At 39.5% G+C, this 12,500-nt stretch overlaps 1 protein-coding gene across 4 annotated transcripts in view; it reads left to right on the forward strand.

Annotated features, from left to right (window-relative positions):
• The window catches only part of LOC137982394 (protein kinase C-binding protein NELL2-like), a 46,003-nt gene extending 41,658 nt beyond the window's left edge, over window positions 1-4,345 (forward strand). For all 4 annotated transcript variants that reach the window (XM_068829512.1, XM_068829513.1, XM_068829511.1 and 1 more), the window contains 3 exons: window positions 1-102; window positions 2,461-2,598; window positions 2,778-4,345. The exon at window positions 1-102 is cut by the window's left edge and continues 21 nt beyond it. In XM_068829512.1, coding sequence (XP_068685613.1) covers window positions 1-102; window positions 2,461-2,598; window positions 2,778-3,205 — 668 coding nt within the window. In that variant the 3' untranslated portion in view covers window positions 3,206-4,345. The remainder of the gene's footprint in view (window positions 103-2,460; window positions 2,599-2,777) is intronic.
• The last annotated feature ends 8,155 nt before the right edge of the window (window positions 4,346-12,500 follow it).

Consider the following 12,500-nt stretch of genomic DNA (forward strand, 5'->3'; position numbering starts at 1 on the left):
GAGAACACAACTGCAGCCACGTGGCCGTGTGCAACAACACCATTGGCTCATATAACTGCACTTGTCAGGAAGGATATGTTGGAGACGGACGAAACTGCTCAGGTGAGACGTCGTTCTAGATGTCTTTTATTCTTTACGTTTACAAGAAATTTTATTCCTTCATTTAAAACAATAACAGTCAAATATATCCCATCCTCTTTGGCTGGCACACGAATGTACAAAATTAGATGCACGTCCAAATTTGATATCCAACGCGAAGTGTCCCCTTTAGTCCAAGCATTTGCGTTATTTTCAGGTAACAGTAAATCCTGCTGTTTATCTTACTTGACGAGCAGAGTTCAGGAATAATTTTGGGAAGTAGTTGCCTTAAATCCTTGAAAAGACTGAATAATGATAAAGTTGAGGAGGAGAGCAAGAAGGGGACTCGTCATGACTCTTATCAGTTTGCATCTAATTACGTGCATTTCTGGACGTATTAGTTAAACAGCTATTAACAATTATAGTTCACCACTAAATTTTCTCCGATTCTTATTGGTTTAAATTGATCACGTGACGCGATAGTGTTCGTCCGCGGAGAGACACTATCAGCCCATAGTGCCCGTCCGAGGAAAATACCCGGATGGATAGTAGTCGTCCGCTGAAAATACCTCTGTAAACAAGCGGCCTTATGGAAAATAAACAATCGAAATTGTATTAAGAGGGTTTTTGTTTGTTTTCTTTTTCAAATTTTACATTGGCTGACACGGCTTTCGTCTAATAAAGTGGAAAATAATTCAACATGATTTTTGAGCTGGCGCGCGGAAGAAAATTTAGTAGTGAACAATAAAGACAATAGAGTGTTTATGTCTCGGAACTATCGGTCTGATAGTTGGCCCTTGGAAATTTGATGCTCTTAAAACTAGCATATTTGATTAAATATTACACGATTCGGCGTGTACTATGGAGTTACGGTTGCACACAGGAGGAAAGAAGCGTAAGAGTCACAGGAGGCGATAGTCGAGCGGACTCTACTACAACAAGTTGCAAAATTAGTGGAGACACTTCACCTTCTTGGGGCGTTATTAATTTACCTATTATCTCTCTCACTGCATCACCATTCCCGTTGACGTCAGTCACCAAGGAACACAATAAATGGTTTTGTGTTACATAATACGAGCCATGTGTAGTGCAGTGCAAAATACTTTGCTCTCATTAGTATTTGGTACGGGGCCTTCTGTTAGCTATGATAAGTCCAAGCACTTTCGTGTTTGGTACAATGTGCTTTGCACTTCGCGTGGAAACGTCTGAAATGTTTCAGACGTTATACGATATCTAACGATTGCTTTTCTACGTTGAAAATTTTCCCTATAATATTCAAATCCGGACTGGCAAAAGTATTGCAATCAATCAGACAACAAGTTGCAAAAATAGTGGAAACATTTCACCTTCTTGGGGCGTTATTAATTTACCTATTATCTCTCACACTGCAGCCCCTCTTCTCCCCTTATCAGTGTTGCTAGAAAGACAAAAAAAATTGAAAACTTAATATTGAAAGGGGGAGAGGGGAGGGGAAGTGGGAAAGGTTTAAATTCTAGGTACGGCGGGTATTGGAAGCTAGAAAAGGAGTTTTTTTATGAAAGTGTCTCAACAATTTTGCAACTCGTGTAGCTTCTTGACTTGTTAGCAGACCTCCCAAGACTGTGCAACTATGATATGAGGTTCAAACCATTTACGAAAGTATCTTGAGATTGATCTGCAACTATGATAATCTGATCAGGGGCCAACGTTCAACCAGTTCCCTGCCGTCCCCATGTCGTAAGCCAATTTTGCTTTAATGATTTAACACAATCACTTGATTTGCGTAGAAACAATAGAATCAACGTTATATTTTTACGTTGGACATCGTCCTTTCTATAAAACCTAGATATTAATGTATGTAAAAAGTTCCTCTTTGCCGATTGTCATAATACAGACGGTTCGTAGATCTGCACATGTAAAGCTGGATACACTGGGGACGGAAAACGCGTACAAGTAACGACTTGTATTTCATACTTTTCCACAATTATTCACCGAAGTAGTGGAAATTATCGACAGTCACTGAAGTTAGCATTTATTATAGTATATACCATTCAGCTGCATTGGAGACGTGCGAATAATAACAGCTTCCTTCCTCAGATCTAGCCAATCAGTACAGGTAGAAAGCACCACCTGTGTGGTGTGTGGTGTATAAAAGCAAGCAATGATGTTTACCATTTTCAATGCAAGTTTATCTTTTTCTTTCGAGTTTTCTTAAGAGTGTATATTACACGAAAAATACCAATATAATCTTCCCGCATAAATTGTGTTCAGAGAAAGACTAGTTAAAGGTGAGAAAGGTTGGGCACGAGTACAAAATACAGTGTCTAATAATTTTGTGGACAGTGACTTATTGCCAATTGAAAGTAAAATGATATTTTACACGTTTGTTGTCTGTGTTCCCAGATATCGATGAGTGTTTAACAGGAAAACACAACTGCAGCCATGTCAACATGATGTGCAAGAACACTGTTGGTTCATATAACTGCACTTGTAAGGAGGCATACGTTGGAGACGGGCGAGACTGCTCAGGCAAGAGAAGAGGTAATGAGAGCCCCATTATGCAGATTCATTTAGTGATAGTTACAAGGTACAAGCGACTCCTCTTTTACGATGATTAAGTTGCAGGTGACTATCCAATCCCCACTCAACAACCCTATAAAGATATTGCCGTGTCATCATTAATGTTATGACAATTTTGTTTGCTCGTATTTCGTTTTTAGATTGTCCTAAAGACTGGGTGGCAAATGACAAATATTGCTATAAACGGCTTGCACATCGACCCAAAAAACTGCAAGTTGCTCGAGACCAATGCAAGAAAAAGTTAGCGTTAGCAGACCTGCCAATAATTAAATCGGAGCAGGAAAACACCTTCATTGCTGGCCTGATGACGCTGACCCCTCCGGCACCTTGGGTTAGGCTTGGTATTAAGCGAGAGGAAGGCGAGCTGCGTTGGTTTGGCGGTATATCAGCAGAGAAAACGAATAAAAAACGTTATAACGCATGGGCCAACGATGAGCCGAAAGCCGGGTATCATTGTGCTTACATCAAGTTCTCTGGCTCCCCTAATGTTTCAAAGTGGTATGGCGGCCCGTGCGATTACGACGTCGGAAAGGCTCCCTTTCTCCTTTGTCAAAAACCGCGTTTTTAAGATTGACGACCAATTTAATGTGCATTATTGCCCAGCTGAGATATTCGAATGTCTTTTATCGTCCTGAGTAATGTATTGAATGTATTATTCAAAAATCATAACATAAAGCGGTATGCTTTAGACATTACATTCTCGACAGTTTGTAACAGGGAGTATTCAAGCATACCCGTCCGGTAAATTTGTCATGTCGTGTTATCCGCTATAATTCTGCCACAGGAAAACAATCTAGGAGCAATTGTAATTATACGTAATAATAATAATATAAAAAATAAATAATAATAATAATAATAATAAGAAGAAGAAGAAGAAGAAGGAGAATAAGAATAAAAGCCTACAACCACAATGTCCGGTCTGAGGTTAGAAGGCGGAACCTTGTAATTGAAAACAAACAGGACCGAAACTGCGCTTTTGTCGATATTGCTGAACCAGGGGATATGAGAGTTGGTGAAAAGGATAATGAGAAAGTTTAAAAATATCAGGATATTAAAAGAGAAATTACAAAAATGTGAAATATGTGAACCGTACATGCAAATGCTACCGATTGTTGTAGGATCATTGCGAATTGTAACAAAAGTTGGAAATGTTGGACATCAAAATCAGTATTTCACTGATTACTCCAAAACAACGTCCTCTATAAAGGTATACGAGGATATACGCCGTTTTCGAATGACTTGGTTACGACCAAAGATAAAGATTGCAAATTGAATAATCTGTTCTGCTGATCTTAGAATGCGAGTGGGAAAAGAATGTATCCTTAATTCATTGGGGTGGTCATTATCTCAAGTTCTATCTCAGGTGAACAGACAGGGTTGAAAAGAATGAAATAGCAAAGTTCAGCTTGGCAAATACGCTGTGAATTGTTTCGGTGGATTTGGTATCTTGGAAGCCAAATTGTTTCCTATGGATGAAATTGAAAATACTCATTCATGAGGTCAGGAAAGTCAGAAGATTTAAATAATACATGAGAAGTAAGTAACCATTATTCTTTAAACCAAGTTGAAAATAGCAAAGCTCTCTAATTGTTCATTACACTTAACTATAAAAAAGTGAGTCATAGCAGATTTAGCTAACAATTTCAGAGTCTGCTGTGACACCTCTGCTGGGTTTTAGGTATTGCACATATAATAAAATTGATAATCACAATAAAATATGACGCAAATAGTATCTACCTCCAGGGGACCTCACAAGGAATTTAAACAAACGAAAACTGTTGGGTCTAGTTTCCAGTCGGAGGAGTCCCTGTCTGCCCTCGATTAATTGTCTGCTATACCGTTAAAAAAAAAAGACAGGGATGTGTTGGGCAGAGAGTGATATATCTCTGGAGACACCACTGCCAGATTTCATATAGTAAGCTGGCCAACAGGGGGGGTGTTCCACCCATTCTGTTGACGTACGAAATGGCTGTGGTATTGTCCGTTCTTGATGAGCCCAGAACCCCCCTGTTCTTTGTCCATTGCAAGATGCGCCCCACCCAAGCTTTGATGCATCGGTTTCTATCACAAGATCCTCTTTCCTCCTTGGAAGAGACTTGCCATTCCAGGCCGCAAAATGGTCCCTCCACCAGAGAACGTCTTGTTGAGCAGCCTGATCTAGATTTAAGAGAGACTGAAAAGTCTAGGTTTTCTTTAAAGCCATGTTTTTGGCCCTCAGCAAGAAACGATATTGAAGGGGGGCTGGAAATACTGCTTGTATTGAAGTTGAGAGTTTTCCCACCAGACGAGACAAAACTCTGAATGACACAACCGGGTTGTCTATTAGTTTTTGGCACTCTCTGCCGACACACTTTTTTTGGGAGGCGCGGTGGCTTCATGGTTGGTGTGCTCGACTCCGGATCGAGAGGTCCGGGTTCGGGCCTGGCTTAGGACATTGTGTTGTGTACTTGGGCAAGACACTTTACTCTCACGGTGCCTCTCTCCACCCAGGTGTATAAATGGGTGCCGGCGAATTTAATGCTGGGGGTAACCCTGCGATGGACTAGCATCCCATCCAGGGGGGAGTAGAAATATGCTACAGTAACCGGAGATAAGTGCTTTTAAGCTGAGGTTTAAATTTTTTGGTACGTATGTAAAAATTGATGACATTTTAAAAAGAACTACTGTTATGACAGGAAAATACAGAGACGTGAGGGGGAAGGGGGGGGGGGACAGGGGGTGGAAGAGAAATGCAAAACGCTTCTTATTGTCATTTATAATGCGTTAAAATACTTTTAAAAAATCTTAAGAACCAAAATGATAGTTGACGTCTTCCGAGCAATCAAGCAAACAAAAATTCGCCCTTAGGCTGAAAAACACGCTTGCTTCCGGCGAAATGGTAAACCTTTTTAGGGTGGTTACGATATAGGTGATGAAATGTCAAGCGGCTGTCGCGTAACTGACGTGAATCTGCTGCAAGACGAGCAAAGCGACAAGGGAAACACCTAAGAATTAAACGGCTAAATGACCAGGCTGTGCTTTGAGTCTCCTAATTTATACGAGACGCGGGAGCAGCAAAGCAACCTGTTAGGCAACTCGTAAAGAACTCTTTAAAGAACGGTAATGGTAATGGATTTATATACACCACACATAATATATAGATTTAGCCAAGCCTAAAAGCTGAGCTCCCTGATTATTTATTCTTACTGCCTGCAGGGTTAGTGAAAATAAAAGGTTTCGAATTGTCCCTGTTTTGATGTTTTATTGCCTAACTGGTGAATTCCACGGTAGATTTTACGCTAAAAAAAGCGATGAGTACGATATTGTTTTTCGAGTGAAATTTACTTTGGCATTCACCAGTTTGCCAATGAACTTTTGTTGAACCGCATGACTTTTAAAACAAGCACACACTCAGCGAGTGAATGGAAAAGGGAAAAAGCCATTTCAGAGTCAACTGTCAATAGCCAGCGAATAGTAATCACGCTAAAATTAGAAGCCATAAAAAAAAAAAACTTTGTCAGTTCAAGGTCATATATATATCGCCGTTGTTATCCGATACGGATATAGAACACAGTTACAAACATGTATAAAGAGTTGCAGTTATGATTTTTAAGTGTTGGCATTTATTACGTTTCTGCCGTCGTTTTTCGTAGTCAGCTTTTCTTTTCTGGTTGTGCACTTTACACACATTTTGTATGAGTTCTTCCACTTGTTGCGACCATTCACTACAGAGTTCCATTCATTTAGAGCTTCACTACGCTGCAGAGCCATTTTGCACGTGTCCTTGTAACGTAAAAGTGGACTACCCAGTTTTCTAGAACCTTCCAACTCGCCAAATAGCAGTTCTTTTACTGGTCTGGTATCGTTCTTACGACATATATGACCCATCCAACGTAGGCGGTTTTTGACGTTTTTGAGCAATTTAATTTCTATATCCAAGACATTTGTTCTTTCAAGCACTTCCTCATTTGAGATAAAATGGTTCCAATTAATACTAAGTATTGACCTGAGGTGACGATGTTGAATTATTGTCAATTGTTTCACATGTTTTTGATAAAGGGTCCATGTTGTTTCGCTGCCATATAGTAGAAAGGGGATTATACATTGGTCGTACACTTTAACTTTAGTTTCAATTGTCAGTTCTCTGGAGTCAAACACTCTTTTTATAAGACGGCCGAAGGCGCAGGAGGCACTTTGTATTCTTACGTGGACTTCCTCATTCATCATACAGTCTTTGGAAACATAACTACCCAAATATTTGAAACGATCTACTCGTGGAAGCTTAACATTGTCTACTTGAAAATCTACTTGAGTACTAATACTAATTGTTTCAGTCTTAGATGTGTTGATCTGTAGACCCATTTCTTTTGATAATAAGCTGAGAGAAGATTCTAGAGACCTTCGGCACTGTTGCTGAAAAGGGCTATATCATCAGTGTATTGAGCTTCTTTTATGTACATATACTTGACTATAGACTTTGCTTTTAATCTCCGTAGATCAAACAGATTTCCGTCATAACGAAATCGAACTCTTACATTGTGGCTAGAGTTGATATTATTAAATGATAACTGAAGTAGAATAGCTGCATAAATACCATACAAGGTGGGGGCAAGAGTTACACCCTTGCTTCACACCGCCATCATAATTAAAAGCTTCTGATAGTTCTCCTTCAACAACAACGTTTGCCTTTACATTGGAGTATAGGGCCTTGATAATTTTTATCATCCAGACTATCCAGATTGTCTATTATTGGCAGTTGTGCAATGTCATTAACTATATATTGGTGGTAATGACTAGGTTGATTAAGAAGATTATGAAATGTTCTACCCATCTTTTCTTGGTGTCTTCTGTAGATGAAATTAATTCTCCCTCAATTGATCTGATTTGATGTGAGATTCTGGGTCTTGGGCCATAGACAGCATTTAGTGCAGCATAGAATTCACGGTGATTTTTCTCTTGACTGTATTTTTCTGCCTCTTCGGCTTTCCTTTGAAACCAATCGTTTTTATCTGTCGTATTTTATCCCTGAGATAATGCATCTTTCTAGTATTTTTCTTTTCTTTAAGTATTTGTTGGGTTTCTTCATCATGTTCATCAAACAAGTCGTGATGTTTTCTTTTCTTTTTTCCAAAAACATGCTTTGCAGAATCCAATAGAACACTTTTCAATTGCTTCCAGTCTGCTTCAGCATCGGGTAGTTTTTTCCTGAAAGAAGCGCTGCAATGTTTCTTTTCTCTCTTTGGTCATAGTTGTATCAAGTTCAAGGTCAAAGAAGAGTTTTACTGATGTACTTTATTCCACGTTATCTCTGAAAACGAGATCATTCACATTTTGATGTATTTCATTGAAACACGCCAGGTTGGCTTGGAACAAGAATCGGCAAAATACGGCAATGCAACCAAGAAAGGACGAACTTCAAACAAGATCAGCTCCAACACTTAAATAACGTTTAGGTGCTTTAAACAAACTTCTGAAAACACAAGCTAGTGAGATTTCCCCCTAATTTTACGAGAACTCATTGCGATTAAGCGTTTATAACGTAAGGGAAAAATTTTCTTGTCACTTTCGAGGCACAACGAAAACCAGTTGGGCAAACGGATTCCAAAAGCACTTGTTCGCTCGCATTTTAGAGCAAAACAAACAAATCAACTTTTTCTTTGTGTCCAAAAGAGTACAGATAATTGTTATGTAATTCCAGTTGACAATAAAAATTTGATTTTCATTCCTGAACAAAGGAAGGAACCGATTAAACCACCTTTAAAAATACGCATCCACTTTAAATAACGCATCCGTAAAAATAACAAACGGTTTATTGCCCAAGGAAAGAATTTGTGGACTCAGTAACTTGTTCCACTAAGTATGATCTATTACTGGTACTCTGTTTTGTCGTTGTCGTTCTCTTTCGCTCTCCTTTCGTTTTCGTTCTACACATAGGTCCTCCAGGAATCATGTAACCTTATCACAGCTTCTAAAGATGTGCCAAAAATTGCAATACAGAGAAAAAAGCAGCTCTAAGCAAATTGAAAATAAACACTAAGCCTTAAGTTTATATCCATCCGATGCTTGACTTGAATAACTGCGTAGCCACCATTGGGAACCACAGCTATCATGATATGTCAAACTGGATTGAAACCAGCGAAAAATGCAGAAAGAAAACATCTTCCAAACCGTTTTCCACCTAAACACGAAAAGCGTTGACTGTGCAAGAACCATAGTTGATGTAGTATGGCCGTGTAGCTGCGTCGAACCACAGAAAGCGCGCGAAAAATGAAGCCTCGCTTATGTTTAGGTGAGTTAGCCTGGGTTGAGCCTGCAATCCAATCGAAAACCAGTCCCTGGTCAGCGGTCAACTTGAAAAAATGCTGACCTCAGTGATCGCTAAGCCTCAGCCCACGATATTGCCACGTGATACTGGTCAGCGGACACCTTGTTTTGAGAGGTGTCAATTGATCAAAACATGGATGTTCAATATCAAAGATGTATGCTGTAAACTAGAATGATACTGGTTACATTGGCATACATGGAGGGATGGACGTACGTACGGACGGTCGATGAAGTCATGGCTATAAAACCAAGATTTCTCGCATCGATCCGCATCGATGGGTAACAGTGGTGCTCCACTGGCCCGCTAATGACGAAGGTTTTGGGATAGTTTCTAATTTTGACCTTATGACGCAATCAAAGCAGTCGGCCGAACGAGAGCAAAAAAGCAAGCAAACGAAAACAAGTATTAAACAAAAATACGGAAGTGCAATTCAATTTTTCTTACGAAGCTTGGAGAAAATTCAAAGGTAGCCAAAGCTGGCAGGGCAAATACGCATTGTGTAAGAGCAGAAACTATAAGGATTTGTATGGGAAAAAAATATTAACTCGTTTTAGAAGCCAAAATTACGAACTGCATGTACAAGAGTTGAAATTTCTCACAGCGAGCTTTTATGTGTGTCGTCAGTTTTGTCCTGTGTGACTTTTATGTCGATTTGAGACGATTTCTCGGGATTGTTTGTTTTACTTTCAACGACCTCTACTTTTACTGTTTGGATGATCTATTGAACAACCTGATCCAACCTGATCCTAGTCTTGCAGACTAAGAACAAGTTTCAGAAAACAACTATTGTGAACCGCTTTGAAAACGGCGAAACGAGGCTGTTACGTGTAATTTTACTGTGCAGCCTAGTCCATTTAATTTTTTTTTTCTATCGTTTTAATAGTTCCTGACTGTCTACTGATTATGGTACCATCTCACACTATTTTGTCCAGTCGTGAAGGTCAAACCTGAACGTGTCTAGAAGAAGGGCAGCAATACACGCACGTACCTGAAAAATAAATGCACCAACAGTTACTTAAGTAAACGTTAACCAAGTAGGCAACATAAAAACTTTCATTTGAAGGCAAATAATATTTACTTATTGACTGAGTGAGATGAACGGACAGGAAAATATTTGGCTCGAGGTCAGGACGCAAGGGCAGAGGGCAGCGAGGCCCGTGCCTTATTACGGTCAATAAGCATTTTATCATAATGGCCTCCTTAGACTCTTCATGGGCGCACAGAAGATAAAGTTTTTACAAAAAAAAGAGACAAATTTGCACAGAAAATTGATCTAATTTATTGTTTGTGTTAGCTTTCTGATTGTAAATTAAACTTACATGGATTGTTAGACGAGACGAAATCCTCTAAAATTGTATCGCTCGGGGCCATACGTGTTCCTAACAGGGCCGTACGACTTTTTCCGGCCCCGCTCGCGCTAATGCGTACGGGCTTCATACGGGCATTTTCTCAATAGTTTTACAATGAAAGCGCACGCGGTGCCGTACGGGTCATATGATAAATTCATTTATGCCCCCTTGCCAAAATCGGATTACTAACAGGAGGCAGGAGCCCATTAAAGGGGATCTGTCACGTAATTTGGATCTGAACCCAAGCATGTTTCCAACATTACAACATTTAAAAAAATTTGCAGTTTTCCTACAAAGTACTGAATATGTGCATTAAAACTATTTGCGGTTGTCTATGGCCATGAATGACACGGACGAAATGGATTGAAACTTGAAAAACTCAGATTAACTTTTTCAAGTTTCGTTATTCCCATCACTTTTCATTGACTGAACACACTTGACAGAAAATGGTAACTGTAGAGTAAAAAGGTATTTATTTGTTTATTTATTTATTTACTGATCGAGTATGAATACATACATGGTGGAATCAACAATAGGACATAGGTCCCCTACGAGGTTAACCACCATTTTACCCTCCCAACCATGATACACCAAAGAAGACAGACCACAACACCGGGAACTACATGCCCTACTCTTTACGACAAGTGTGCGGGTTCTTTTACGTCCCACAGGATTGTGAACATTGAAGGGTTGTGCGACGGGACCTCCGGCTTATCGTCCTTATCCGAGAAGACTAGAGAGTCTAACCATTTGAAGGTGTAATTACAAAGGCAGCACTTTCTCTTTTGAGAAGTGATTATTTGAAGGGATCAATAGCAACAGTTTGGTAGTTAAGAGCTACCTACCCCCTTAAATGAATAAGAACATGTGCAGTACAGACTTGAAATCATCTTTAAATTACTGCAAACACATAACTGACAAACCAGCTGCAAAGGAGACTATCAATGAAACAAGCAAGAGATGTTCACTTGTTCTACACAGTGTGTACAAACATTGAAAAACAAATGAAACCACCATACTATTGGTGGAATGCTCTTATTGTTCCAGGATGTTTAGATACACAAACTTGTTTTTTGATTTGCTTTAGCAAGTTGTGGAATGTCACATATGTCTTTTACTACTCTTGCTTCTGAGACAGGTCAAAAGTGTGTTTTACTGGGTACAGTATGACCAAAACGTTTATTGCTATGCATGCTTGTGATTAATAGCTCATTTCCGAGTTGCTGCATGCCTCAGTTTCAAAGCAAGTCCTGGTGCACAACCATTCAAATGGAAATGAGTTGCGTATTCTTATGCAAATCAAACTCATTTCCCTTACAATAGTTGAGAACCAAGACTCACTTCGAAACCGAGACAAACAGCAACTCGAAAATAGCTCATTATAGATAACCACTAAACATCATCAATAATTATTAAAGAGCTTGATAAATATGTATGTATTATTTCTTTTAAAGGAGAACTGAAGATAAAAATGAAATATTTTTTCCTTCGCCAAATTTGTCGTGCCTGACTTAGTTAAAGGAAATATTCGAGTATTTGAGGGGTTCCTTACATTTTGACGTTTTTATGAGGCCAGGGAGATCCGTATTGGTCACTCGATGGAAGTCCGCCATTTTGGCTGTACTATAGCAGGCTTGGGCGCTATGCGTGACGTCATTGCGCTCACTTGCTTGAACGCGGGAAACTTGAAAAATGGTTCAGTGCGCTATTGTGGGCTGTTCTAGTAGAACTCTCATCGTTTCCCTCTTTAAAATGAAGTTCTTCTCGAAGAATGGATCATCCGAATTTAGAAGAAAAAACTAGCCGAATATCCAGCCCTGTCACATCTGTTCGGATCATTTCGAACCCTCCTGTTTTGAAGGTGTCTTGGCCACAGCGGTCGATGCGACAATTGCATGTAATTGATGAAATGATGAATAACTTTGCGACTCCATTTATGCCCAGTGAGTAAGTTATGTTTTCTTTAGTCGGGAGATTTCAGTGGCAAACCATGCGCCGGAGAAATGAACCGAAAGGTTGTTTTTGCAAGCAACTGGGACACGTTATTTCGTGATTGGCATTCGCACTTCAAGCTGGGTTTTATAAACTCGACAACGATCACAAAGATGTTTAATTGAAGTTTGAAAATTCGCAAAACTACGAACAGAGCTTATGTGTTTACATACATGTTGTTCATTAATCGCAGCACTCAGACCCGCGATGGCAGTTTA

The sequence above is a fragment of the Montipora foliosa genome, chromosome 13 (genome assembly GCF_036669935.1).
Source record: "Montipora foliosa isolate CH-2021 chromosome 13, ASM3666993v2, whole genome shotgun sequence".
In the NCBI taxonomy this organism is placed as follows: domain Eukaryota; kingdom Metazoa; phylum Cnidaria; class Anthozoa; order Scleractinia; family Acroporidae; genus Montipora; species Montipora foliosa.